The following is a 26683-nucleotide window of genomic DNA, read 5'->3' on the forward strand; positions in this document are numbered from 1 at the left end:
GAAGTCATCCTGATGATGGTGACTGATGGAGCAGAGGAGGAAAGTGAACCTCTCCCTGATCTATCTTCGTCCCAAGAGAAAGATGGGTCGGTGGCGGGAGTGATTCTCTCACCATCCCTAACTCCTGAACAGCGGAGGGACTGCCGTCAAGTTCTGGAGCTGTATGCCTCGCTGTTCTCCCTTATCCCGGGAAGGACCCACCTGTGTACCCATGATGTGGACACAGGGGACAGCCCACCTGGAAAGTCCAAGACCTACCGGCTGTCAGATAAGGTGAAGGCTAGCATTCACAGCGAAGTAACTAAGATGCTGGAGCTGGGAGTGATTGAACCTTCAAGCAGCCCCTGGTCCAGTCCGGTGGTTCTGGTACCAAAAGCTGCCCCACCAGGCACCACTCCAGAACTCAGGTTGTGTGTGGATTACAGGGGACTGAATTCAGTAACAAAGACTGACGCTCATCCAATCCCTAGGCCGGATGAGCTCATTGACTGGCTGGGAGCTGCCCAATATCGGAGTACCTTTGACCTCAACTCAGGGTACTGGCAGATCTCCCTTACGGATGGAGCAAGGGAAAGGTCAGCCTTCTCCACGCCTAAGGGCCACTACCAGTTCTGTGTGATGCCCTTTGGGCTAAAGAATGTCCCTGCCACGTTTCAGCGGCTGGTGAACCAGGTCCTCTCCGGAATGGAGACCTTCTCTGCTGCTTATCTAGACGACATCGCTGTCTTCAGCAGCAGCTGGGAGGACCACTTGTGTCACTTACAGGCTGTTCTCGAAGCCCTGAAACAGGCTGGCTTGACAATCAAGGCCAGCAAATGCCAGATTGGGCAAGGGTCGGTAGTGTACCTAGGCCACTTGGTGGGCAGGGGGAAGGTACAGCCCAGTCCAGGCTAAGATTGAGACGATCATGGCCTGGGAACCCCCCCAAGACTCAGACGGAGGTCCGAGCTTTCCTGGGCCTCACAGGATACTACCGCGCTTTGTTAAGGGGTATGGCACAATTGTGGCACCCCTTACTGAGCTCACATCTAAGAAACAACCTCGACGGGTAGTCTGGACTGAGGCGTGTCAACGAGCTTTTGACACCCTAAAACAAGCCATGTGTGCAGCTCCTGTTTTAAAGGCCCCTGATTTTTCCAAGGAGTTTATTGTTTAAACGGATGCATTGGAGCATGGCATTGGGGCAGTGTTATCGCAACTCAATGAAGAGGGCCTGGACCAACCTGTTGTCTTCCTATCAAGGAGACAGCTTCCCCAGGAACAGAAGTGGAGTGCGATTGAGCGGGAAGCCTTTGCGGTGGTATGGGCTCCGAAGAAGCTGCAGCCATACCTGTTTGGTTCGCACTTCCTTGTACAGACTGACCACCGGCCCCTTTGTTGGTTGATGCAACTGAAGGGCGAGAATCCCAAGCTGTTGAAATGGTCCATCTCCCTACAGGGAATGGACTTCCGGGTGGAACATCGGCCTGGAGTGGACCATGCCAACGCAGACTGTCTCTCGAGGTACTTCCGCCTTAGTGATGAGAACTCCCAAGGGGTTGGGTAGCTCTTCCCACTTTCAGCTGGGGGGGACGCGTGTTAAACCTGTCAGCCCTTTGGGTGGTCCCTCCTAATTATTATTTATTTTATCCCCTTTTTGCCTCTGTATTTTTCCGGATGTCCACTACATTTTTAGGTCTCGCAGAGAGACCTAATGCCACCCATCCACAAAGCGGACTTTTACGATGAGGATTTTCAACAGTTCACGTGAATCACGTGACCACAAGCTCCTCGTGCACGAGCTTGCATTCCATCATCAAAGGCAGCCCAGCCAGCCCATCCTCCCTCACACAAGGTACTCCCAGCCATATGGTAGCTCGAGTTGCCCACCCCCTCCCTCCACAGCGCCTGCCTTCCGTGACTCGCATTCGATCATTAGAGGCAGCCCAGCAGGCAGCCCACCCCCCTCCCTCTCCATATGGGCAGCCCACCCCCTCCCTCTCCAGCGCCTGCCTTCTCTCTCGCATCGCCTCACTGGCCCGTTTGTTACTTGGTGTGCCTTTGTCAGAGTTGCTTGGTTTTTTTTTAGCTGTTGTAAAAATCTACTTAAAGTTTTGCGCTTAGGGTGGGGGGTGTATCGGGGGCACTCTAAGCACATCAAAATGGCGCATTGTTGACTATACTTTCACAGCCTGCACTCTGTACATTTTCAGAGTGGATGTCCTCCTCTCACCGCACCCTTTCACACAATGGCCAGCTTCGCCCTGCCGCACTGAGACATGTGGTGCTTGGCGTGCACGTGCTAATGAAATTATCGCTTCCTGGGCAGTGCCGTGACCCGAGCCCATGCCTCCGGGTCAGTGTGTCCGCAGCATTCTTCCGGAGGCACAGCTGCAGGCCACGTGAGCCCCCAAGCGCCAGTGCACAGTCCGTTCTTCAAGGCGGGTCGCCCTCGTGGACATGAGCTCTGGACAAATGCCCTGTCCCCGTCTTTGTTCGGATTGAGTCGCGAGGACGGTTGTCAGGGCTTTTAAAGTGCAAGGGCAGTGTCGAGCATTTAGTCACATGCACCTCAGAGCTCAGGCTCACGCTCACCATCACACTCACCATCACACTCAAGGTCCCGAGCACCAATTACGTTCCACAAGCACACATTCATTTTTGGTAGGCACAGTGAGTTTAAGTGATTTGCCCAGCATCACAGGAAGCTGAGGGTAAGCAGAGACTCGAATCAGGTCCCCCAGCGCCAAAACCGGCAGCTCTGGCCGTTGGGCCACATCAGGTGTGCTTTGCAGTGTCACACAACCACACCCCAGCTGTCCCATAGCCAGGGTACTGTATCACAGTCGCTTACAGTCCACACTGCAGCTGCACACTGCGCAGTCACACAGCTAGGGCTCTATATCCCGGGCCGCACTGTTCCTCTGCGTAGTAGAGGCTCCTACTGTCCTGAGGCCTGGGCACAGTACCCTGATTCAGAAAAGGGGGTGGTGATGGACAGAGCATCTGAGTTAAACAGAACACTCATACCCAGTCAAAAGATCAGGGCTTGATCCATCACCGTTTTTTAGCTCACTGCACCATCCCAGTTCAGAACCTGGCTACATGCAAATTAGTCTGTCCCTGGCCCAGTGCATCATGGGAACAGGGCAGACCAAACTACCAAGCCAATTCTTTACTGGAAAGGAAACAAGCTTCCGGGGACCGGTTTCTGGCATTGCAGCCGTCTTCGGCCCGGCTTGCTTGAATCCTAATGGTGCAGTGAGCAAGGGACTCACATCTGAGCATACCCTGCCACTCCTATAGTGGCCAAAACGATACAGTACCCCAGCATCAGCACAGCAGCTGCACCCTGCACAGTCACAGTGCAACAGCGCTACACTCCCGCCCTGTCCTTCCGCACGGCTGCACGGCTTACTGTCCCACGACCCGCCTAACCACACGACCCGCCCAACCACACGACAGCTGCACCGTGCAGGGTCACAGAAACAAGGCGCTGTGCCCCACACCGCTGCCAATCTGAAGTGGAGAGGGCCACACGGTGGTGTGTGGTGGCATCGCAACCAAAGGACAGACTGCTTATAGCCTGTTTATGGCTAGAGTTGGTGTGCACGGGTGGCATTGAAGTGACAGCAGGTGATCACTGTGGGCACTAGAAACACTCAGCTGTACCGCTCTCTCTTCCCACATCCCATGATGCCCCCTCCGGCCATCAATGGCGTGCCAGGGGATTGATTCTCCAAGGCGCAGCCTGACTTGTGAAGAATGGAAGGTTGGCATAGGGAGTGTGTACGGCCTATGACATGCGTGGCACGTTATTTCATAAAATATTCTACACTCAATCGGGACAAAAGTCTGCTTACTAAATGGTGGACACGTTTTTATGCACGTTTCTAAATTGCACCACGTGGCGTGGGAAATGCTTCTTGGCGCCAAGCGTCTGTTGTCTTATATTGAGTTGTCCACGGGAGGGAGGGGGCATCATCGTCTGACTGAAGTTACTTATTAAGCATTAGTGTTTATTTTATATCACTGTGTAAAATTTAACTGATTTAACTGATTTAACTATTTAAAAATGCTTACCGTATGTAAAGCCAGCAGGGTCTAGCCAGCGCTATATAAAACATAGCACATATTTGGCTACCCTTGCGTATGAGCAGCCTGCTGGCTGTGTACACTGTGCGTCACTGCACATTGTTGGCTGTCCGTGAGTGTGAGCATGCTGTCTGGACTGTGTTTCGTTGCACATGGTTGGGTGTCTGTGCTTTGGAGCAGGCTGTGGGCTGTGTGCCAAAGTACATTACTGGCTGTCCGTGCATGTGAGTGCACTGTGGGCTGTCTGGACTATGCTTCATCGCACATGGGTGGCTGTCAATGCGTGTGAGCAGGCTGAGGACTGTCTGGGCTGGGGGTCACTGCATATAGTTTGCTGTCTATGCGTGTGAGCATGCTGTGGGCTGTCTACACTGTCACTGCACGTAGTTGGCTGTCAGTGAGTGTGGCTGTAGGCTGTCTGGACTATGTTCTACAGCACATTGTTGGCTATCCGTGTATGTGAGTAGGTTGTATACTCTGTAGACTGTCACTACTCAGTGTTGACTGACTGTACATTGTTGGTTGTCAGTGCTTGTTTTGTTTATCTCCGTTTCTTCTCTCGAGTCTGGTCTTTACTTGTCTTGGCGTACGTTCCACTACGTCTCTTTGCCTGCTCTCATCACTACCACGTCCTCTAACGTCCCATCCCTTTTGATTCCACTCACCCCATATCTGCTCGTATCCCCCTTTATTGCTACTTTCCCATGCTCCCTGTTAACTTTTTCTCATCCTTTTTCACTTTACTTTACATAAGGCCTTTCTGCAACAGAAGCGTACACAAAGAGCATATGCACACAACTCAACGTTAGGAAATATCCCTAAACCACAAAGGTGTGGCGTAATGACTTGACCTGCTAAGCGGAAAGTTAGGGACACATGCTCAAGTCACGTCGTGGGTCACCCCAATGTAATTTTGCACAACTCAGTTAATATCCACGTGCCTTCCAAAAGGAAATTTTTTCGTGTGTTTTCAGCCTGTGGCCAACTGGTTATAATTAGCATTTCCGCTAACAATTTACTATTTTTAACAATTGTGTTTAGGCACTATGTTGTTATGTTTTTCCTTAACGTATATTTGCCTTTCAATGTGTCTATATTTTCCCAAATGCTTTTGTTGCCGTGGATTTCTTGTGTGTTCTTTTTCTTTTCCGTTTGTTCGTCTACCACTCGCTTTCCCTTTTGAACGCTTTTTTTTATATTTAAAAATATTTGTTACTATGGCTCGCTTTTAATCACTATGCTTGTTATAGCTGCATGCCTATCCTTCTTTAACGGTGTACAGATCTCAGCGCCCAGTTGCGTGAGATACGCCGGTCGCTTCAATTCTCAAGTTTGTATTTATTTTATGGGGCATGTTATCGTAACACAATAGTATTGCACTAATGCTTAAACAAGTGTATGAATCATAAAAGTTACAGTCAGCTTCGCTTTGTTTTAACCCGGTATCTGCTTCATGCGCACATATTTCTGGGGTTAACGGTTTGTAATTAGCGTTTCCAAACACGCTTACTTATATTTCCTAAACGTTTATGCACTATCTTGTTATGTCTTTCCTTGGCGTGTATTTGCATTTAATGGTGTCTGTATTTAAATTGGGGACTGTTAGCCAAGGGATGCGAGGTGCTTATGTAAGCTATTTTACACTGTAAACTAACCTACACTAAACGCTAAATTATTAATGAAACGTATACAATGGTGAAAAAGAGTTTGCGAGTTGCAAATATCTTGGATTCCCATTTATTTACGGGATTGTGCCCTTCAGGATCGGTAGGTGTGTATCCGCTACACAAATCTGTGATCTTGCGCATATCCTATTTATCTCGGCTCTCTGCTTTTTTCACTGCCAAAACGACGAGTTACTACATTTCACTTTACTTGACATAGGGCTTTCTGCAACAGAAGCGTACAAAAAGAGCATATGCACACAACTCAACGGTAGGCAATATCCCTAAACCACAAGGGTGTGGCGCAATGGCTTGAGCTGCTAAGCTGAAAGTTGGGGACACATGCTCAAGTCACGTCGTGGGTCGTCCCAATGTGATTTTGCACAAATCTGTTAATATCCACGTGCCTTCCAAAAGCTTTTTTTTTTGTGTGTTTTCAGCCTCTGGCCAACTTGTTATAATTAGGGTTCCGCTAACAATTTATTATTTTTAACAAACGTTTCAGCACTATGTTATGTTTTTCCTTAATGTATATTTGCCCTTCATTGTGTCTATATTTTAATTAAGGACTGTTTCCTAAGGGATGCAAGGTGTTTATATGACCTATTATATCGTGACTGGCTGAGGAACTGTGGTTCAATGTTACCATGAAGGTTTACACAGTGGGTTTACTAAGAAAACAGTGTTAGGTATAGTCTTTTGGTAAACTTTTTAACCCAAAGAAAATTACAGCTCAAACCAAAAAAAAAAACTCATCCGATTTTGTAACTCAGGTACGAACATCACAAATTGCTCTTTAAACAACACCCATACGTCCAACTACATCAAAGCCACACTTGTATCTCCTACCGCTGATACCGATCTTTACAACTATTCTCTTTATTGTGCCAGGGCAGACTCCCATTCAATCACAGGTAGTAACTATTGGGAGGTTTCACTCCATTCCAGACTGGATGACGGCTACACTTGGTAGTCTTTTAGAAACAAGGGGTTAGTGCATTTCTAAAAGATTCGACTTGCAAAGTTGCATAAATGCTACATTCTCCTTCCAGCCAACTAGTAAGCATGTTACAGAAACAAACTTATAGCAGATATTCTTACTTTTTTATTTTACCACTGCCCTTATTTAAACCACAACTGTACAGCGCAAACTACTTTCTTTAAAACGGTACCTCCACAGAATCGATACCATACAACATTCCTTGCTATTCGAACACATGGGTAAGTATCATATATTTCTTTAAACTTTTCAACCACTTTGGAATTAAAAGTAAGGCATAAAAATGAACTACAAATAATCATTATTTCAAAGTTTATTAATGAAATTACAACTAATTATAAAAGTTTTCCAAGTTTTTTTACTTGAAAAATTTGCCGCGGACAACACCGATTTATTCGTGCAGCACAATCTTCACAGTGCACTTTTATTTACTACTTTGCAGCAGAGCTAAGCCATATCAATTTATACAGAACTATACATAAGAGCATTACTTTTAATAGCTTCACTAACTTATTGGCTCAGTTCCTTGCCATAACAACTGTAAACCAGTCTGTTCGTTGTTTGGAATCACTTGCCCAATTTCATGGTCTACGCTAATATGTATTTATTACATAGTCACGTCGCACTAACTGGTGAAATGTTATTACATTACAATTAAAGCTGCCAGCTTTAAAACTGGCTAATGTCTCTCCCATCCTAGCTCCACTGATTACCTAACTCACTCACTCACTCACTTTCTCTCACTGACAAAATAACTAATTCTCTCGCTCTCACTGACTAACTTACTAACTTTCACTCTCTCAATTGCTTTACTCTCTCACTAACTCTCTACCTAACTCTCACTCTGTCTCTCACTAACTATCGAACTAACTTACTCTCTCACTCTCCCTCTCACTAACTAACTGACTGACTAACCATATCACTCTCTCTCTCACTCACTAACTCTCTCACTTTCACTATCTCGCTCTCTCTCACACTAACTGACTCTCTTTCTCACTCACTAACTCTCTCTCACTAACTCTCTCGCTAACTAACTCTCTTTCACTAACTAACTTTATCATTCACTCTCACTAACTAACTCACTAACTTTCACGCTAACTAACTGACTAACTCTCTCTCTCTCACTAACAAACTAGCTCTCTCTCTCACTAACTAATTAGCTCTCTCACTCAATCAATCATGCCATTTGTATAGCGCACTACTCACCCGGGAGTGTCTCAAGGCGCTTGGGGGGGGGAGGGGTATGCTACTGCTCGAACAGCCAGGTCTTGAGTTGTTTCCTGAAGGCGAGATGGTCCTGGGTCAGCCGATGGGGAGGGAGTTCCAAGTCTTGGCAGCCAGGTAAGAGAAGGATCTTCCTCCGGCGGTGGCTCTTCGGATGCGTGGTACGGCTGCGAGGGCGAGGCTGGTGGACCGTAGCTGGCGGGTGGGCGTGTAGAAGGTCAGGCGGTCGTTGAGGTACTTGGGGCCCAGGTCGTGGAGAGACTTGTGTGCGTGGGTGAGGAGCCGGAACGTGATACTCTTGTCGACGGGGAGCCAGTGCAGGTTCCTCAGGTGGCTGGAGATGTGGCTGCGTCGGGGGACATCCAGGATGAGTCGGGCGGAGGCGTTCTGGATGCGCTGGAGTCTTTTCTGTAGCTTGGCTGTGGTTCCGGCGTAGAGGGCGTTTCCGTAGTCCAGTCGGCTGGTGACGAGTGCCTGGGTGACAGTCTTCCTGGTCTCGGTCGGGATCCAGCGGAAGATCTTGCAAAGCATACGCAGGGTGTTGAAGCACGATGAGGAGACGGCGTTGACTTGTCTGGTCATCGAGAGGGAGGGGTCCAGGATGAAGCTCAGGTTGCTTGCGTGGTCGGTTGGCTTGGGTGCGGTGCCCAGGGCTGGGGGGCACCAGGAGTCGTCCCAGGCGGAGGGCGAAGATCCCAGGATGAGGACTTCTGTCTTGTCCGAGTTCAGTTTCAGGCGGCTGTCCTTCATCCACTCGGCGACGTCTTTCATCCCTTTGTGTAGGCAGGTTCTGGCGGAGTCGGGGTCTCTGGTGAGGGAGAGGATCAGCTGGGCGTCGTCGGCGTAAGAGATGATGTTGAGGTTGTGCTCACTAACTAACTGACTTACTCTCTCACAAACTAACTGACTAAATAACTCTCACTGACTCTCTAACTAACTGTGCATCTATCACAGACATAGGCATGCCATCAAAATAAAATTGGTGTCATTTTCTTTTTTTAAACTAATTCACAATAGCTAGTTTACTAAACTGCAAATCTTTCTGGATGCAAAAGGTATATCTGGACATTCATCACGCTATAGGTGCTATGCTATAGGTGTCCCATTTGCAAAAGTTAAAAATATTGGCATTGTAAATGACAAAGCTATTAATTTCGCTATTTTCAAAACCAACACATAAGTAAAAAAATGTCATTTACAATACCAATAGCTCAAACTTTCCTAATGCGAGACCTATTGCATTGCAAATGCTTGTTTTTTTCTGGTGTTGACCCTAGGTCTCAGGGCGCCTCATTATTACTTATTAGTAATGTGGCACAGGTGCTCCTGTAAAATGGAGGGAGTGCAGGGAGACACAAAATGGCCTGCTCAAATCACCTCAGAACCTGGGGCCATAGAGTTGCATGAGGGGTTCTAGAACCTGCTGGACCCTTCTGGACTCCTGGCCCAGACTATAAAAGGTGGAATGGGGCGGCCATTTTGTTCGTCCAGTCAGTGAGGAGAAGGAACAGACAGGAGTCAAGGCTTCTGCGAGGAGAGGTTGGCGCGCAGAGGGGAGAATTGATTGTCCTCAGGCCTGTCCCCCCTTTCGCTGTTGCCCCCCCTCTTTGTCAGATGATCTAGCCCTGCTCTTCGTTTCGACTCCAAGTGAGATACTCGTGAGGCACCCCTTGTAAGGAAACCCGGTTTGGTCAGGAGAGAGGAGGACCATAAGCCGGGAGCTAGAGTATGTGAAACTGCCTGTTGTGCTAACCCTCTGAACTAATACTGAATAGAGGCAAAAGGAGGTTCACAAGAAACGGATCTTGCGTAGCGCCTCACTAACTCGCGCTGGTCGGCACTCAGCGCTACTCATCTAACATTGCTGAGAAGAGCGAGCAGTCTGGGCGTCCTGGTGAGCGGCCTCCGCGTTGGTTACTAAGGAAGCGAAGGGCCTGTGAAGCTCTGCCCGGCACGTCAGCAGGAGGCGAGGCGCCGTAAGGTGAGGGGCGGGCAGCAGCGAAGGGCTTGTGAAGCTCCGCCCGGCACGTCAGCAGGAGGCGAGGCACCGTAAGGTGAGGGGCGGGCTGCGAGAAGGCCGGACCAGAACAGAGTACTTCTTCGTATAGCGGGCTGAGGGCGAAGGCAGGAATTAACCCCCCCCCCCCCTTTCTCGGCCAGATTTTTGTGAATTCAGCTGTCAGAGTCCCTCAGGTTGCGCGGGGACTCGGTCGAGTGCTCTCCACTTAATGACTTTCTCGTAGAGGCGCAACTCCCGAAGTAAGCAGGGAATCACAAGGCGGGGAGAGGGGTGAACGTGAGAGCGCAACGTGAGCCTTGCTGGATTAGAACTGTGGTCTGACTGCTTGGTCTAGGGGACATCGAGACTGTAAGGTTAGCCGGCCTCTATCAAGAAGAGTTTCATAAACAAAAAGGAACGAAACGAGGGAGTGTACCACCTGCCACCAGTCATCCTCAGTCAGACTACTCCCCAGTGGTGGGTTGGGGACAGGGTGGCTAGTGGGAGGTACATTTTCAAAGGGTCAAGATGTCCATGCCTGTCTAGAAGCAGGGACGGAACAATCACGCTGGGGGAACTGAGTCTTGCCAGTCTTAGGTAGGAGGGTTTATGATCAATGGGAAATCTGTTTGCCCCAAAGTATTGTCTGCCTTTCTGAGTTGTATGTAGAAGGTAATTATGACTTGTGTGAAGTAACGCATTCTAGGCAACCTACTGTATAACCAGTAGTGTAATTCCTGCAGAGCGGTTTTTGGACCTTGTACCTCTTGCATTCGTAATTCCATTGTGTCCTCGATGGTAATGTACGATTTACATCTAGCTGTTCTAGACTAAAAACGGAAAAGATTAGGAAAGATCTGCTTATGAATTTAGAACGTATGTAATCCTCATGAATGTATAAATGTATGTAAAATGATGGTGAGATCTAAAATGCAAATGTAACAGAATCTTGAGGTAACCAAAAGCTCATTTGAAGAGAAGATAAAGCTTTTCTACTTTTCTAACAAGGTGTGGTGTCATTTTTAGTGGATGGACGCTGAACTGCTGTAGTGAGTGTGACGCAAGCATAGCACTGTTGCCTTAGAGATAGGTCTGCATTTTGTTGCTAGGTGACAGAAGGCCCCTTTGTTTCCAGGACCAGCCGGACACAGGTAAGGAGCAGTGGGTGAGGGGAGGAGGGAGCAGCCAAATCAACTGGTGCTTGGGCAGTGTTTTAAGAAAGGCCTTGTTACTGCTTCGTAGGCCATGGGGAGGGGATCCCCTTTCCCTGGACCTCGAAGCACTAGAGCAAGCTGCAAGGTCCAGGTGTGGGGCCCCATTTCCCTGGACCTCTAAGCACTATAGAAAGCTGCAAGGTCCAGGTGTGGGGCCCCCTTTCCCTGGGCCTCTAAGCACTACAGAAATCTGCAAGGTCAGGGTGTGGGGGCCCCCTTCCCAGGGCCTTGTAGCCACTACTCCCTCTTTCTTTTCCTTTATTTGTTCCCCTGTGAAATGAATCCAAAAAAGAAAAACTTTTTTGCCTGAAAGGTCATCTTTTTTGTGACATTTTTCACTTCCAAAGTGCAGCCTTGGGAAAGAGAGAAATAAAAAAATAAAAATGTAAAAAATAACTAAGGTCGAAAAGGGGCCAGATTGATTTTATTCACACCCAAAACACATTAGTGCCACTACACAGAGTTTACCAGTGAAGCGCTACTTTTCTTTTCTTGTTTTTCTCTAAACAGCATTGTTTTACCCAGGTGGGGAAGTGCACCATTTCTGGATGTACTGCAATACCTGCTTGATGGGCCGACTGGAAAATAAAGTGCATACCGCTGCTCTGTATTCACAAATGTGGTCTTTTTAAACCATATTGCTTTCATTTTGTAAGGATATAATCAATGGCCATTGAAGCAGGTCCGTTCCGGCCCTGTACTCATGGCCTTAACTTTTCATGCAAAAGCTCTCATTCATTTCTGAATAAATGCAAAAGCGTTAAGGTAACCGTGTTGTTCCTGCTTACATTTCACATGCTATTACTTAACTTACATTCCTTATGAGTGTTTGCTTTTTCCAGAATGTTGTCACTTTTTTTTAGGCAACATATTGCTCTTGTCTAGTGCGTAATTTGAAATGAGTCACCTCTAGGTGTTTGTAGCGGGGCACAATTGGGTTGTAGTTGAAGGCAGTGCGAGTTTCTCTCAGTGGGGTAGTATGGTGTTCAGTGGGGAGAGGATGTGGCACTATGGTCAGAGCTGACGAATTTGGAACTGGGGAACCAGGTTCAGCCTTCATGACCAGTCCACCAGACCAATCTCCCTGAGGGAGCATATTTCCATGCACGACCTTAGAAGCCCTGCTGTCTTAGCACCAGCAGGTGAACCCTAGCAGTGGCAAGTGTGGGTTAAACTTGAAGGCCTGTCTACCACATTCCCTATTGAAGCCCACCGCAAGTCTTTTGGGCAGGCCTACGAAGCAGCACACCCTAGAGCAACAGTGACTCTGTCATTGAGGTCACAGGACCCTTGAGCAGGGAGGCTCTAGGGCGGTGCAAACGGTGAGATCGCATTGAGCGCTGACTTTGGGTCATGTTTGCGAGTATATTATGTTTCTAAAAGCACTTGCTGCCTCCTTCCTGGCCTCCCCTCCAGGAATTTTCGGCAACAATAAAAATGTCATGAAACTCCGGTGATCAATGTTCTTCCTAGAGAGAGATGGAGGTTTGTCAAGTGGAAGTTTTTACTCATGGAAAGGTAGCGCAGAGGGTTAATGTGCTCGCTGCAAAGAACATGCACCATGCAGATCACTAAGTCCACATAATGTAAATAGACCAGTAGATTACTGCTTTTGTCAGAGAGATCCTATTGGTACTTGCAGTTTATAAGTCAAAATCCTAACATAGAACAATGAGCTATTAACTGTCATCTAGGAGATGCATGCCAACTGCAAGGTATAATTTACATTGCTATTGTTTTTTCCCCAGTCTTTGATTAACATAATGTTGCGAAAAGGGTTCACTTGAACAGAAATCAATTCTGGTTATTAAAGAGAACTTCCAACCATGGTATTACGTTCTAAATTCAGAGTTTGTGTTTCTCAGATCAATCACTATTAAACTATACTGCCTACTAGTACGATTGTCATGTGACTCCTAGTCCTTTGTCTTATGTAAAATTAACTATTGTGATTTACACACGTATTATTGATTATCCGTGTGTAATGTGTGATATAAAGTTCTCGGACACTCTAAACTGGTATCAGTGGTGCGGTTTATCAAATTAAATGCATCTGAGAGAGAGTGTAGTTATGGAGACTTGATGGGCACTGTTAAAAGGTGGTAGTGAGGGAATCCGTGGCAGAGCAAGTCATTGGGGGCACCAACATTGTCGCACAGGGCTCCACCAGTTCCCTTAGTGCTACGTGTAGCTCGCGAAGTGCACTTTGCGTAGCTACGTGTATCGCTACTACGCGAATTACACCCAGGGTTACTTTTGTGTCTTTAAATCTGCTTAATAAAATAGCCTTTTTCAAAATAGGCAATAATGTATCCAGTGCCCATTAGCCACAGGAGTGGACACTTCCTTTCTTCTCTTAAAAAACCGCAATCAGTGGCAAAAAACGTGGGGCCTCTTAATAGTGCCTCTTTTATTGCAGCCGCGTTGTTGTGTTTTAATCCTGATAGAGTGCTGCTAAATTGTCGGCTTAAAAATTGTTTCGATATCACAGCAAAGAGATTGAAAGATTTGACCATGTTGGCTATGGAATAACTTACAACAGAACAGCCACTACCTTGAACAATTTTTATAGGCTAAAATGGAGAAGGTTTAATAATTGAGTCTAGCGATTTTTTCTCCTTTCTCACTTTTTAGAAACTGTTGCAAAAATCTGGTCTTTTAATTTTGTTTTTTAATGTATATGAGCAAGACCCTTTTTCATTAAAACGTTTTCAATGTATGCAATGGTTCTAATTAATCAAGCATAATAAAATAAATCACATTGGATGTCAATGTTTTACTTCAAAATGGCAGCTGACAGTAAAGGAAGTAAAGCATAATCATCGCCTCCATGTCCCTAATAGAACTGAAACTTTCTGTTGCGATGGCTAGGACATTTTTCATTCAAAATACTACCCCACTCCACCCCAGTCATTCAAATAAACATTGCATTCAACAGATGCTTCCACGGGTCGGAAGAGGACATAATGTGGATGTCAGATGTGCGTAATGTTTTAGACATCGTTATATAAAGCCCTACTGCCTGTTGTAAGGGCTTGATGCGAGTAGTAAAGGGGCGCCATACTGCATCGAATTTAGAGGCACAGTCTTGGATGACAGAGGTAAACTTTTTCATAGCATAGATGGACCAAACCTTCCCCCATCTCATATTTAAAGGAGGAGGAAGGGGCTACTTCCATATCTGTGCCACCCATAGTCGCACCGCAAGAAGAAGGTGGAAGAGTAGACGGCCCTGAGGTGTCATGTGGGAACAATTCTGAGACCAATGGGGGCAAATGACAGTCAGTGGGCCGCCAATGCTGGAACCGTTGCAGTTTTACTTCAGTGAGTCACTGTAGGGCGAAGGGAGGCACCTCCAGCCCAGCGGTTGTGGGGATGGAGATGCCCTAAGGATGGAGGAGTTACACCGATGTTGGGCCCTCTTGGAGAGGCCATGATCGAGCAGGCGGGGAGGAGGGGGCCAGCAGGGCCACATAGAGGAGGATATAGGCTCTCAGGAACGATGCTGTGGTCAGTTTGGGTCATTGGTTTGAGAGGATTACTCTAGGTTGCGGAGGCTGTCCAGCGGTAGTGTTTTCTTCTGGCAGGGCAGTTGCGTCAACACAAGGGTAGGTCCTCTACTGCTGCGGTCTTAAGTTCTTTTTGCAGCAGTTAGCCGTGTCAACACAAGTGTTGGTTCTCCGCTTACTGCGGTACTTGTACCAACGGGTGCCATGGACTAGAGCCTCTAGCCCAAAGGGAGTTTCTTGGAGATTGGTTTGGAGGCTGGAATTCTCTGGGTATTCTTAGAGGCTTTGCGCTGTTCCTGGAAAGATAGCAGGGCCAGTGGTCAACCGGCTACTGGTGGCAGAGTTCTTGCCAGGCTTTGTCTACAGTGGTTCAAGTTCTGGTGCGGCAGAGGTATTCTTCTTGGCAAAGGTAGACACACCTCTCTTCCTGGCTAGGTTTTCCCACTGATTCTCCTGCCCAAAGTGGGGGTCAGATTTGTTGGGGGTCAGTTGCTGATAGCAGCAAAAAGCTGGGAATAGCTAACAAAGGCAGCAGGCCTTTGACGCGTCCCCTTTGTGGACCCTGCCCATCCTGGATGATTCTACCACTACGCACACTACACAAAGCATGCAGAGAGCCGAAATTGGCGAGCAGCAACTATCTCTGCTACAAGGTGGCAGCAGGATCACAAGAGTCAGCAGCCGCCAACGCTGGTGAAGCCGAGTGAGCCTCAGAGAGGCCAAGGCAAGCCTGCGGTAGCACGAGCGGTCATGGTGGCTTGCGCATTACCTCAGTTGCCTCTGCTATGACTCAGCGACCCATCTCACTGTCCAGTGAACGCGGGCGGGCATTATGGAAGACAGGCAACAAAATAATTATCTCGGCATGGGGGCAGCGGCAAACTAAAACAAGCATTTGCAATGCAATCAGTCTCGCCTTTGGGACCTTATAAGTATTTAGCCATGCAGCTCATTATACTAGGCACTGCAGCATCTACTGTTCTTTAACATGGAATTCTTCCCAAAGTTGAAGGTTGCTTAGAGCAACATATTTAACGTGAGAATTAAGAACGAAAAAGGTATTATTTTCTTTCACCTGTTCAAAATGTGAAGGGTCACCGGTGATGGAATGTATTAGATAGGGAAGCTGAAAGTGTGCGTGAGAGAGCTTTAGCAAGAGTGTGTGTCTGTGAGGGTGAAACTATGTGTGAGAGAAGGGAGTGGTGTCTGAAAGCATGTGCAGGAGAAATGTGTGTGTGAGTATAAATAGGGTGGGTGCGTTTGAGAGAAAATGTATGCTTGAGAATGTGTTTCATAAACAACTTTAGAAGTAGTTCATATATACGTCTGTTTGGAAAAAAGTGTCTGAGAAAGAGAAAGTATGTGTGAGAGTGTGTGTGAGTGAGAGAGAGAGTGCATGAGAGAGGTGAATTGATAGTAGTGCTGAAACAAGACTGAGCTATTGGCATTGTAAATGAAAATGCCTTTTATTTATGTGTTTTAAAAATCTACAAATGGTGCACAAACACACACTTTGTTTATGGTTCTTGTTTAGAAGAAGCATGGCTGGCAGGAAAAGAGGAGCATTCATTGGCAGCCTTTCTTTTTATAAGAAACAACTGAGTATAAAGTGCGTGTTTACACATCGTTTGCAGGTTTTTTTTAAACATAAATAAAAAGCATTGTTAATTACAATGCCAATAGCTCCAATTCTCGCAAATGCGAGAGCTATTGCATAGCGGATGCTTGTTGTTGGAAGTACAGAAGTGATTTTTGGTGTCACTGAAACTCTATCCTGTGCTTCGCCCTGAACTTCTACCCTGCTTGCTACCTTCAGATCAGATGAGTAGCATTTACAATGTCGGTGAACTTAATTGAGGTTATTCAACATTATTCAAATTAGTCAGCAACATTCATGTTGTTGACTAATTTGGAGAAGACTCAGTTTAAATGTACAGAAATTGTTTCGATACAAAATATGACTAACAAAAAAAAATGTATGTTATAAAGTTTAAATTAGTTAATACTCATTTTAGAATATTTCCAAAAACATTCCACAAATTTTAGGAAAGTAAAATGAAAACGTATATTAATAAAATAAGATCACTGTATATTTGTATCTGAACCACTGCTATCTTTCATCTGTTATCAAAACATTCTCTGTCATGCTCGAATGCCAGGGGGAGGGGACAGAGGTCCAATGGTGGTAGACAAAAGACGGGGCATGCAAAAGTGTTATGATGTATTTTCCTTGGTACTCTACATAAAGAGTCTCCAAGCTGGCGCTTAGCTTGCAGCACTGTATGGTTTAGTATAAATAAAACGAGACGACGAAGGTTAATTCCCCTCCCATGTCGCTTAGAACTAATGTGTGGAGCAACCGAGTACAACGGTTAACTTTCAACTGACCTGCCCGCTGTTGGCTTCTCTAGAGGCACGGAGTGGAGACATCCTTGAAGACTTGCAGTGTCAGGAAGTGGATAGGCCGCGCTGCTGCAGCTTTTTTGGAGGGGGACGGCTTGAGATTGCACGAAAGCATGTGCATGGCTGCGTAAATAAAATGAGCATCCACCTGGTTAAGCTTCCACCCAAAGGAAGAGAATAAAGTGTAAACCTCCCAAGAATTTGTCTTTTTGCAACTCTCCTGAAGTCATCTTTGAAGGGGGCTCTGGTCACTCCTTGGCTCTGTGAACAGTAATGATTCACCAAACCACTTGTGTCAAGCGAGGGGGGGCCTGGCTTTCTCTGAATATTGGGCCAAACCCCTTGCTATGGATTTTGCCAGCACGCCCATTGTGCCAGTGAATCTCTGGCGTGGCACCTCAGGTTTCAGGTTTGATGGAGCTGGATCCCCTAGGAGAAGGGCAGGTTGCAGCACCCGGATAAGGAGTACAGGCCAGGTGCTAATAGTTAATATAATCCCATGCACAGCAGGTAACAGAGATTGGCACAAGATATCGCCTTTGCTCTCATTGCAGCTCTACCCCAGAAGGACCCTTGCATTGTGAGGCACAGATATTATAAGGAACATGAATGGAACAATCGAATGCAGCAATTCACTTCCAGTTCAGACGCACTTCTGGAGCTGGTCTCTCAGGATCATGAGTGAACACAGATTTGGTAGGAATGTTTAAAATCTCAAGAAAGTCAGACATTGGTTTTCAGTATGTTTTGCCCATACAAGCATTTAAGGAGCTCTGAGTGTATATTTACACCCCAATGTGACAACTTCATCAAGATTCTTGACTTGTTTTCTAACATTTTGAATCCCTAAACTAGCGAAAGTATCTGGATACAATTGCCTTTGATATGATGGCATGTATTGCAGAAAAAAAGGACACACTTTGTTTAAATTCCATTTATGCACCGGAAAGTATTTTTACTGTGGTCTCTCACGAGCTGAGCCCTGGAAATATTACTGTTGTTTAAAATATAATACAGTTTCTTCAAAATTAAAAAGGTGCATTTCTTTTACATGCAACAGCTTTGAAAGTGATAAGTTACATATAGGTTTATTAAGAGGTAATGAAGAAAAGGAGGGGGTGATACAAAAATATTTACCTGATAATACAGTGTGGTTAAGTGGGGAAGCTAGAATTCATCCCAGGCTTTCTACTTTCACTTTGTACTATCAACCACTAAAGGGATATCTGTCTTCTTTTTTTACCACAACTGTGAATGCTTTGTTTTAGTCTTTGTGAGCTATGGCAGAGCGAAGGTGGCAGACGGAACCATGAGAAAAACTTGGCTTGTTTGGGATTGAGGTTCCACAAGAACCTGGAGCATACCCCCGGAGCCCGGTTCCAGCTATAAGTGACTTGCCCACCTCTAGGGGTAAGTGCTTCAGTGTGATGCTCCAACGTGGAGAGGGTTGCAAGTGCTTAAGTGCCTAAGTAACAACTGTAAAAAGAGCTCTTCAGCTAGCAGCTTCTCGAGTATTTTACCAGTTGATTTGGAAGGAGCTCTGGTGTAACTCTGCTTCTTAGTATGTGTTATTTTATGGAGTTTTAAAGCCCATAGAAGCGGTCAGCGCAGCGCCGTACATAGCTAAATTAATAATTCTATTGTATTCGTTCTTACCGATCACTCATACCCTCAGCTTTGTGAGTGCAGATAACAGTGGTATTGAGGTATTGTATATTCTCATATGTAATTCGAATCGCTAATTACAAAGCTGTTGTGATTTACAGCATGCAGGTTTTCTGAGAACACACTGAAACACGTTCCATCCGTAAATGGGTCAGCGACGGGGGAGGGGGATAGCCTTTGAATCTCACATATTGTAATGCTCACAATCCGGGCTTCAGTTGGGCAGCTAGCCTGTAAAATTATCCTGGAATGAGCGATTCTGCTGTCCCCATTGCTCGAAGCATGAAATCAATGAAATACTTCTGGTCGCTGGCAGTTCATTCTGAAGATCCCATGAACAAACACAATGCCGACCTGTTGTTAAAAACGGAAAGCACCAGCTGTTCTGGGCACCATCATCCGCGCAGTGTGGGCTGCTTAGAAAGTGAAAGCGCGCACGGCAAACGTAAGCATGTCATGATGTATACAGAAAATAGTGCTTACAAGAAGAAATAAATAAGCATTGGTATTCCAATTAGGACTCGTATTTACGCTAGATCTATTGCATTTAAAACAGAAGTGCGGATTGGCCAAAAAGGCACGAACGGGGGGGGGGAGGGGGCAAGGGTAGGGCGAGAAGTCACAGACTGCGGGAGGGAGACAGGAAAGAAAATAGTGTTAGGAGTAAAGGGACCAGTAGCCGTGGAAGGATATCAATGACGACATGCTAGACATAAGGAGGGACTAATAAGCCTAAAACGAATTGGAAGGCAGCATTTAGGACCTAAGCCAATGACAAAGATGGGCAGAGCTTCCAGAAAGCTTTCACACTGTAGTATATACTGCATGTCTCGCAAAGCGAAACATAACTGCTGCTCGCCCTGCCGCACACTCAAAGAGAGTTATGGAGACACTGTTTGTTGTAATCACGTGACCTCACCATGTCACGTAAATGCCATGCCCCTGGCCAGCCCGCAGCAGATGTACTATAATGAATACTCATTGGTGCAGCCAAAGCAGCAATGAGTCACCAGGTCGGTGGAATACTCCCAGCCATTCACAAATTGACTTAGCACGCTTGAGACTATTGAAAGACACTCTGCCAGAGAGAGCAGCACGGGGTCCGCGCTGCGTGCTCATCAGGAGTGTTTGGCCAGGGCGGCAATTTCGGTCCTGCTGGTCTCTTCCTCTGCACCAAAGGTGGTGTCAAGGAGGCGCTACCAAAGAGTGACCTTGCATTTTAGTGCGGTGATGTGAACCACCGTGCAAAAATGTGTTAGTATCATGCCTGATGCGTGGTACTTGGCTGGGCTGATTATGTAGAATAACAATGAGGTTACAATTCTAACCCAGGGACGTTTTATAGGCTAGGTTGATGACCCAGATCTCCCCCACTGCCACGTTTTTCAGAGATACGGTCTGCTATCTCGATTATTAGGACACTTTAAATACATGGCTTTCTTTTTGGGAAGGAGCTTCAGTGAGCATGCATGCCTGAACGGAAAAGTAACATGTACTCACACTTTGAAAGACGCCAATTTACGCTGAAATCACTTATAAATTAAACTATTGCTAGTCGTGCTGCATCACACTCTTTCAAACAGTTCAGACGCTGTTTAGCTAGACTGCTAGAGACTCTGGGGCAGATTACAAGAAGGTCCTGCAGCGTGGCACCGCAAGCCCGTTGGCTATGCCACTCTGCAGCACTTTCAGAGAACAGGAATGCAACAAATTTACAATGATATGTCGCATTGCTGTGCTCTCCCCAGCACTGGCGCACAACCAGCTGCCATGCGCCGGCACAGGCACCCTTGAACGATGGTGCAAGGATGCCTGTGTCATGGGGAGATTGTATTTGTGCAGGAAGGGGCACCTTCCTACACAAAAAACAATCACTACAGGCATTTTCCTCTTTCAATGCATGCTGTAGAATGCAGCACACATTGAAGTAAAAAAAAAAAAAAAGAGGATAAATTAAAACATTCCTCCTCGTTGTGCCTCGCTACACCACCACTAGGGTGGCGTAGCATACTGATGCATTTCCAGGTTTACGAATCCTTGTAAATCTGGCAATGTGTCTGGTTCAATGGGCGTTGCGTCGGAACACCCACAGCAACTCCTATGGAATGCCCCTTTCACACAAAGTGCTGCGTGCAAACAGGCCATATTTACAAGGACAAGAAAAGCCACGCAGGGTGGCTTTTCCTGTCCTTGTAAATATGGGGCATATAAATGAGCTGCCAGTGCGTCACAAAAAGTGACATACAGGCAGCCCAAGGGACTGATAAATCTGTTCACGTCCCTGGAAGACAGAAGAGGATTGGGGGACGGAGAGGCAGTCCTGTCATTTTATGATTGCTAAAAGTGACTACTACAGCTTGCTGACAGTCGGGCTCAAGTGAGAATTAAGGGAATAATTCATGTGAATCAAGAGTTCAAAAGAAAAGGACAGTTAATCTTATGGAACAAGCCCGTGCTATGACTCATGCTGGATAAACAACTTCACAATCTTTCGCTTTCTAGGCATACTCAATCTTGGTGAAAAAAGCTATGTCCCCGAAATAGCTGTAAAAGAATTAGCACTTTAGTCTGTAAAAATACGTTCAAACAGCAAAATTCAGAACAGGGTGCAGTGTGTGCGTACAGTCACATGTATTTTTCAGAGTTTTCATTTAGCACATACAAATGATGGAAACATGTATATGAGCCCGTGTACGTTTGCGTCCACGGTCGTATGTGGTAACAATAACTGTCTACGGTTTTCTCACCTTTACAAACCATAAAGACGATACGCAATAGCAGAGCGCGCATGGCAGACACAGACCACCGATACTGGACTTCGCCGCCCGTAAGCAAGGCGAGCACGACTCACGTCACGTTACTGGACTACGTCATTTGAAATCGACCCCTCGGGAGCACCTGTAGCAGACGACCGTACTCAGCTCCCGCACTAACAAATGTTCGTGGACGTTAAATACAGAAGCTCAAGCGTTCGATGACGCTAACTGCCCCACGTGAGGACAGTGTGGTAGGCTGTAGCGGCGCAGAGAGAGGAACCAACAGGGACGAGGCGTGAAACAGAACTGGAACTTTACGTTACGGTAAATTGTGCTGACACTTATGTAGATCTGTCTTTCTGTTCCACTAGCTGATGTTAGAGTTGATAACTGCTGTTTTATGAACTACTACCCTTGTGCCCGACGTACGTGACTTATTCATAGTTTTTATTAGTACTTTAACTGACATTGGTTGACATATTTTCTTAACTAAAATTAATATGTATATTTTCAACAGACAAAAACTGGCTGAGTAACGAAATGCATTTCTTGAAAATGTATCTCTTGAAAATGTGTTTGTTGTGCATACCTATTTTATTATTATTGGAATGTGTTGGTTCACAGACGATCTTGTTGTTCTAGAACTTCTGATCACGGCCGTGATCCAAGACAGACAGTTGTAAAGTAAGGAGCCTGCCGGAGCTTGAAGACGTGTACCTGGTGGTGCTTCTATTTTCATGCAAAAAAAACTGTTTTTATCCTGTTACCCATCTTCATCATCCTTATCAATTGGCCACGAGCGGAAGGAAGCATCACCATACGGACCTAAACGTGTAAAGTTGGAATTCCTCCGGACTTTGATTTGAGCATCTTTGGATTTACCAAAGGATTTTGTCTTATTTGTTGGATACTTTACCTGATTGTCTTCTGGCCTACTTGTGGAGCTGTGCACTCGCTGTGTGGATTAGTTTTAATTTGTCCGTGCATGGTATTTTGCTAATTTGGATTCAACTGGTGTGATTTGGGATACAACATTTTTCAAAAGCCTTACTGGTGTTTCTTTTCGAGAGTTCCATTTCCTTGGTTGCGATCAAAGGGTGCTGCCTGCGTGTTCTACTTTCTTACTCCCAGTAGAATTTTCTCTGCTGCATCCTTCCATAGATTCTTCTGCCAATGATTTTGTATGACATAACACGTTTCTACGTGAGTTGTCTGCGTCGAGGTCAACGCTCTGCTCTCACGCTGCGTTTCTATTACGTGAGTGTGCCATCATGTTTCGTTTTTAGACCAACAACGACATTTCAACAGCTCAATTCCACTTCATGTGCAAATTCATACAATTGAGCAAGTGAAAATGTACTTATCGGCTCACGCCTTATGGAGTCGTGTTTACTCTGCTGTGTTTATTCTGCTGTGGACACTCGCTTGTGAGAGGCCTATTTTAATAACTCTTTCATTTCATCATTTTTTTTCTCTTCTATTTATCGGATGCTCCGGATCGAGGATTCTTCACTAAACTTTTTCCTGCATTGTTTAACAGGGTGAAGAATGGACGCTGATCTGATTTACAGTGAACAATTCCCTGCTTCTTCATTCATTTACATTTATTCCTACATAGCTTTACTTGATTGTATTGTTATTTACTAGTTTTTAATATATCATTTGTCTTCTATCATTTCCTATTTTTATTTATGTATTTTTCTCTTCCTTTTTTTGCTGCTTTTCTTTTCTTGTTTTTATTTCTCTTTTTCCTTCCTCTTTCTTCAACCCTTACATTTTTTTCCACCATGTCCACTCAAAGCTATTCTTTAGCTCCTCCTCAATCATTTTGGGCTGCTAGGAGTTCACCTTGTATGCGTTGGGCTCAATGGAAAGCCTATTTCTTAAATTACATCGATCCTCTAGATGTTCAAGGTAAAATGTCTGTGGGTCAAAAGAAAGGTATTTTCTTACATTCTTTAGGACCCGAAGGTCTTAAAGCCTTCAACCAGTTACCTAGAAGTGACAGTCAAGGTGTTGTAATTTGGCAGCGATTAGGTTAGCATTAGCGGAAGCCATCCTGCATTTAGAGACTATCTTGTCCGTTTTGTGGAATCCATTTTGTATTTCTGTCGGCCATTTTGTTTGCCATGTATTACCATGTGCTCGCCATGTGCTCTGTCCTACCTTTCTGTTAACTGCTCTTGAAATCTGCCTTGAGACGAACTATATTTAGCATCTTCCACCTTTGCACATGATCAGTTGAGCTTGCAGCTGCCCATGCAGCTGCTGTTAGTCTGTAAGTGTCAGGATGTGTTCACCAGAATCAAAATTTGCCTAGCTTATGTAACGGTAAGTTTCAATTCTATTAAGGACACGGAGGCGAGGATTATGCTTTTCTTTCTCCGCAATTTATTACAATAGAAAAAACACAGCAGCCTCAGAAAAGCTCTCAACGAAAAAATGCTTATATCTCAACAGTGAAGCATTATCAATAAAACACAATCCAAGAAAAAAAAGTCTCTGGGACTACAACTCCCATCCTCGTAACATGAACAGTCTGTACGGAGTCCTTCCTCTATGTCCACAATCCATAGATAGGGAGTCCCTTCTCCATGTTCCTCCTCTTTCTTCGCGCGAATTACGCACTCAGTTCATTGGTCTGCTTTGGAACAGTCATTTACTAACAGAAAAAAATAGAACAGCGTAAGCGTTGTAATGGAAACACAAATGCTTACAGCTGAAAGAAACGACATTTGAACAAAATTAACCATGAGGAATAAACCATGAAAACCTTGTTACTTACTGCCATACGGGCGGGGTGTCGCTCGAAGACGTCCTGGGTGGGATAATCCTCGCCTCTGTGTCCTTAATAGAATTGAAACTTACCGTTACATAAGCTAGGCAAATTCCGATTCTATGGCAGGACCGGAGGCTCAGATTATGCTGGTTAAAAGCTTACTTACCACCAAATTTGCAATATCCACCACAGGCTTAAAGTAAAACTTCTTATAGGTGGAATCGGAGGACCAATCCGCGGCCCGCATTAAATCTTCTAAACGAGCTCCTACAGAGAAAGCCTTAGAGGCCATGGCCCCCCTGGCAGAGTGAGCTCCGAAACGTTTGGTATCAATGCCTGCCTCCTGCATGACCCAGCGCACCCACCTGGCTATGGTGGGGGAAGAGACTGCATGGTGTGGTTTTCGCAAGGCAATTAACAATTGTCTCTCGCCCGGAGGGCGAATGTCCCAAGTCACATCCTCATAAGCCTTCAGACACTGAACAACACATAGTTTCGGAACGTCCACAAAAGCCGGATACAAAATAGTTCTAGAAGCCGACTTTGTGCGACGACCAATCGTGAAAGTGACACCATCCGGTGAAAACACGCGTGCCGAGACATCCAAAGCACGCACATCCGACACTCTCCGGCAGGACACTAAGCATAAAAGCATCGCCAGTTTCGCCGAAAGTTCCTTGAAAGACAGGTACCTATTAGGTTGCCAGAATAGAAAAAGGTTCAGCACCAAATTGACATCCCAAAGGACAGAGTACCGAGAATCCGGAGGCAATGACAATCGGATGCCCCGCAAAAGCCGGCCCACAAAAGGATGTACTCCAACAGGAGACCCATCAACCGGATGATGCGCCGCTGAGATAGCCGAACGCACAGCATTAATTGTGCGATACGCAAAACCATCCATGGCCAGTTCCGCCAAATAATTCAACACAGGAACGACTCCCGCGACCAAGGGATCCAAGTTCCGCCGAAGACACCAACTAACCCACTTAGACCAATCGGATTTATAGCGCTTCGACTTACTGATGGCCCAGGCCTTGGACAACAGTCCTTCAGCCGATCTCGAAAGGCCCGGCAGTGACCTACGTCTCCTGAAAGCCTCCATGCCATGAGGCGGAGAAAGCCCTGAACGATGAGATGATGCGGCTCCCGATCCGGATTGAGAAGCAGGTGAGGAAACTGGGGGAGTAGGATTGGAGAATCCCAGGAAAGTTCCAGAAGAACTGGAAACCAGACTTGGTACCTCCATAGCGGCGTCACTAGCACCAACTCCACCACCTGCCGGCGAACCTGAGCCGCCGTCCGCATCACCATCGAAAAGGGGGGAAAGGCAAAAGGCCTCTCCTTGCTCCAGTCCTGGAGGAACGCGTCCGTGGCTTCCGCCAGGGGATCCGGCCTCCAACTGAAGAATCTCGGAAGTTGATGGTCCAAACGGGACGCGAACAGGTCCACTGAGAAAGGACCCCACAGCTCGCTGAGCCAGCGAAAAATCTGAACATCTAACATCCACAGACTGGAGTCCCGAAGGTATCTGGAGTGCCAGTCTGCCACCTGGTTGGCTTGGCCCGGCAGGTATTCCGCCGTTACCGATACATGGTGGTCTAGACAGTAATCCCAGAACTGTTTCGCCAAATTCGCCAGTGCTCGGGACCTCGAGCCTCCTAGGTGGTTCACGTATCGTACTGCCGACACATTGTCCATCTTTAGGAGTACACACGATTTCACTGAATCCCCTGTCCAGCAGCGTACTGCGAAGGAACCCGCCAGAAGCTCTAGACAGTTGATATGCAACTTCTGTTCTTCCAATGACCAGGTGCCGCCTGTGGAAAAATCTCCACAGCGCGCCCCCCAACCGACCCTGCTGGCATCGAACTCGATCACGAGGTCCGGGGTGGACCCGAAAATCGCTCGGCCATTCCAGGCCTCCATGTGAGACAGCCACCACGACATCTCGTCCTTGACCTCTTCCGAGAGTGGAACCATCTGGTCGTACGACATGCCTCTGCGCAGATGGTAAGCCTTGAGCCGCTGAAGGGCACTGTAGTGAAGAGGGCCCGGGAAGATGGCCTGGATCGAAGACGATAGAAGGCCTACAACCCTGGCGACTTGTCGTAAAGACGTGTGGGATTTTGCAATTGTTTGCCGCAAGACGTGTTTGATTTTGGACAACTTCCGCGACGGAAGGCTGAGGGAAGCGTCGACAGAGTCTATGACGAATCCCAAAAATTCTACTTTCTGAGAGGGTACAAGAACCGACTTGTTTCCATTGATGACAAACCCGAGCTCCTGCAGGAGGTCCACCGTCCGGCACAGCTGGGAAAGCAAGTTGTGAGGACATTGCGCCATCATCAAAATGTCGTCCAAATAGACGATCAGGCGTATCCCCCGCACCCGCA

General features: G+C 46.4%; 1 protein-coding gene and 1 long non-coding RNA gene across 4 annotated transcripts in view; one reads left to right on the forward strand and one right to left on the reverse strand.

Moving 5' to 3' along the window:
• LOC144791743 (zinc metalloproteinase-disintegrin-like lachestatin-1) overlaps positions 1–21674 on the reverse strand; it is a 4387327-nt gene extending 4365653 nt beyond the window's left edge. For 2 of the 3 annotated variants that reach the window (XM_078666511.1, XM_078666510.1), the window contains exon 1: positions 21500–21674. In XM_078666511.1, coding sequence (XP_078522637.1) covers positions 21500–21542 — 43 coding nt within the window. In that variant the 5' untranslated portion in view covers positions 21543–21674. The remainder of the gene's footprint in view (positions 1–21499) is intronic. The other variant, XM_078666512.1, reaches the window with a different exon arrangement.
• A 23-nt stretch (positions 21675–21697) lies between these two features.
• Positions 21698–26683, forward strand: part of LOC144791745 (uncharacterized) — a 71618-nt gene continuing 66632 nt past the window's right edge. The window contains exon 1 of the long non-coding RNA XR_013602457.1: positions 21698–21832. This is a non-coding gene — a long non-coding RNA (uncharacterized LOC144791745). The remainder of the gene's footprint in view (positions 21833–26683) is intronic.

The sequence above is a fragment of the Lissotriton helveticus genome, chromosome 11, assembly GCF_964261635.1.
Source record: "Lissotriton helveticus chromosome 11, aLisHel1.1, whole genome shotgun sequence".
Lineage (NCBI taxonomy): Eukaryota > Metazoa > Chordata > Amphibia > Caudata > Salamandridae > Lissotriton > Lissotriton helveticus.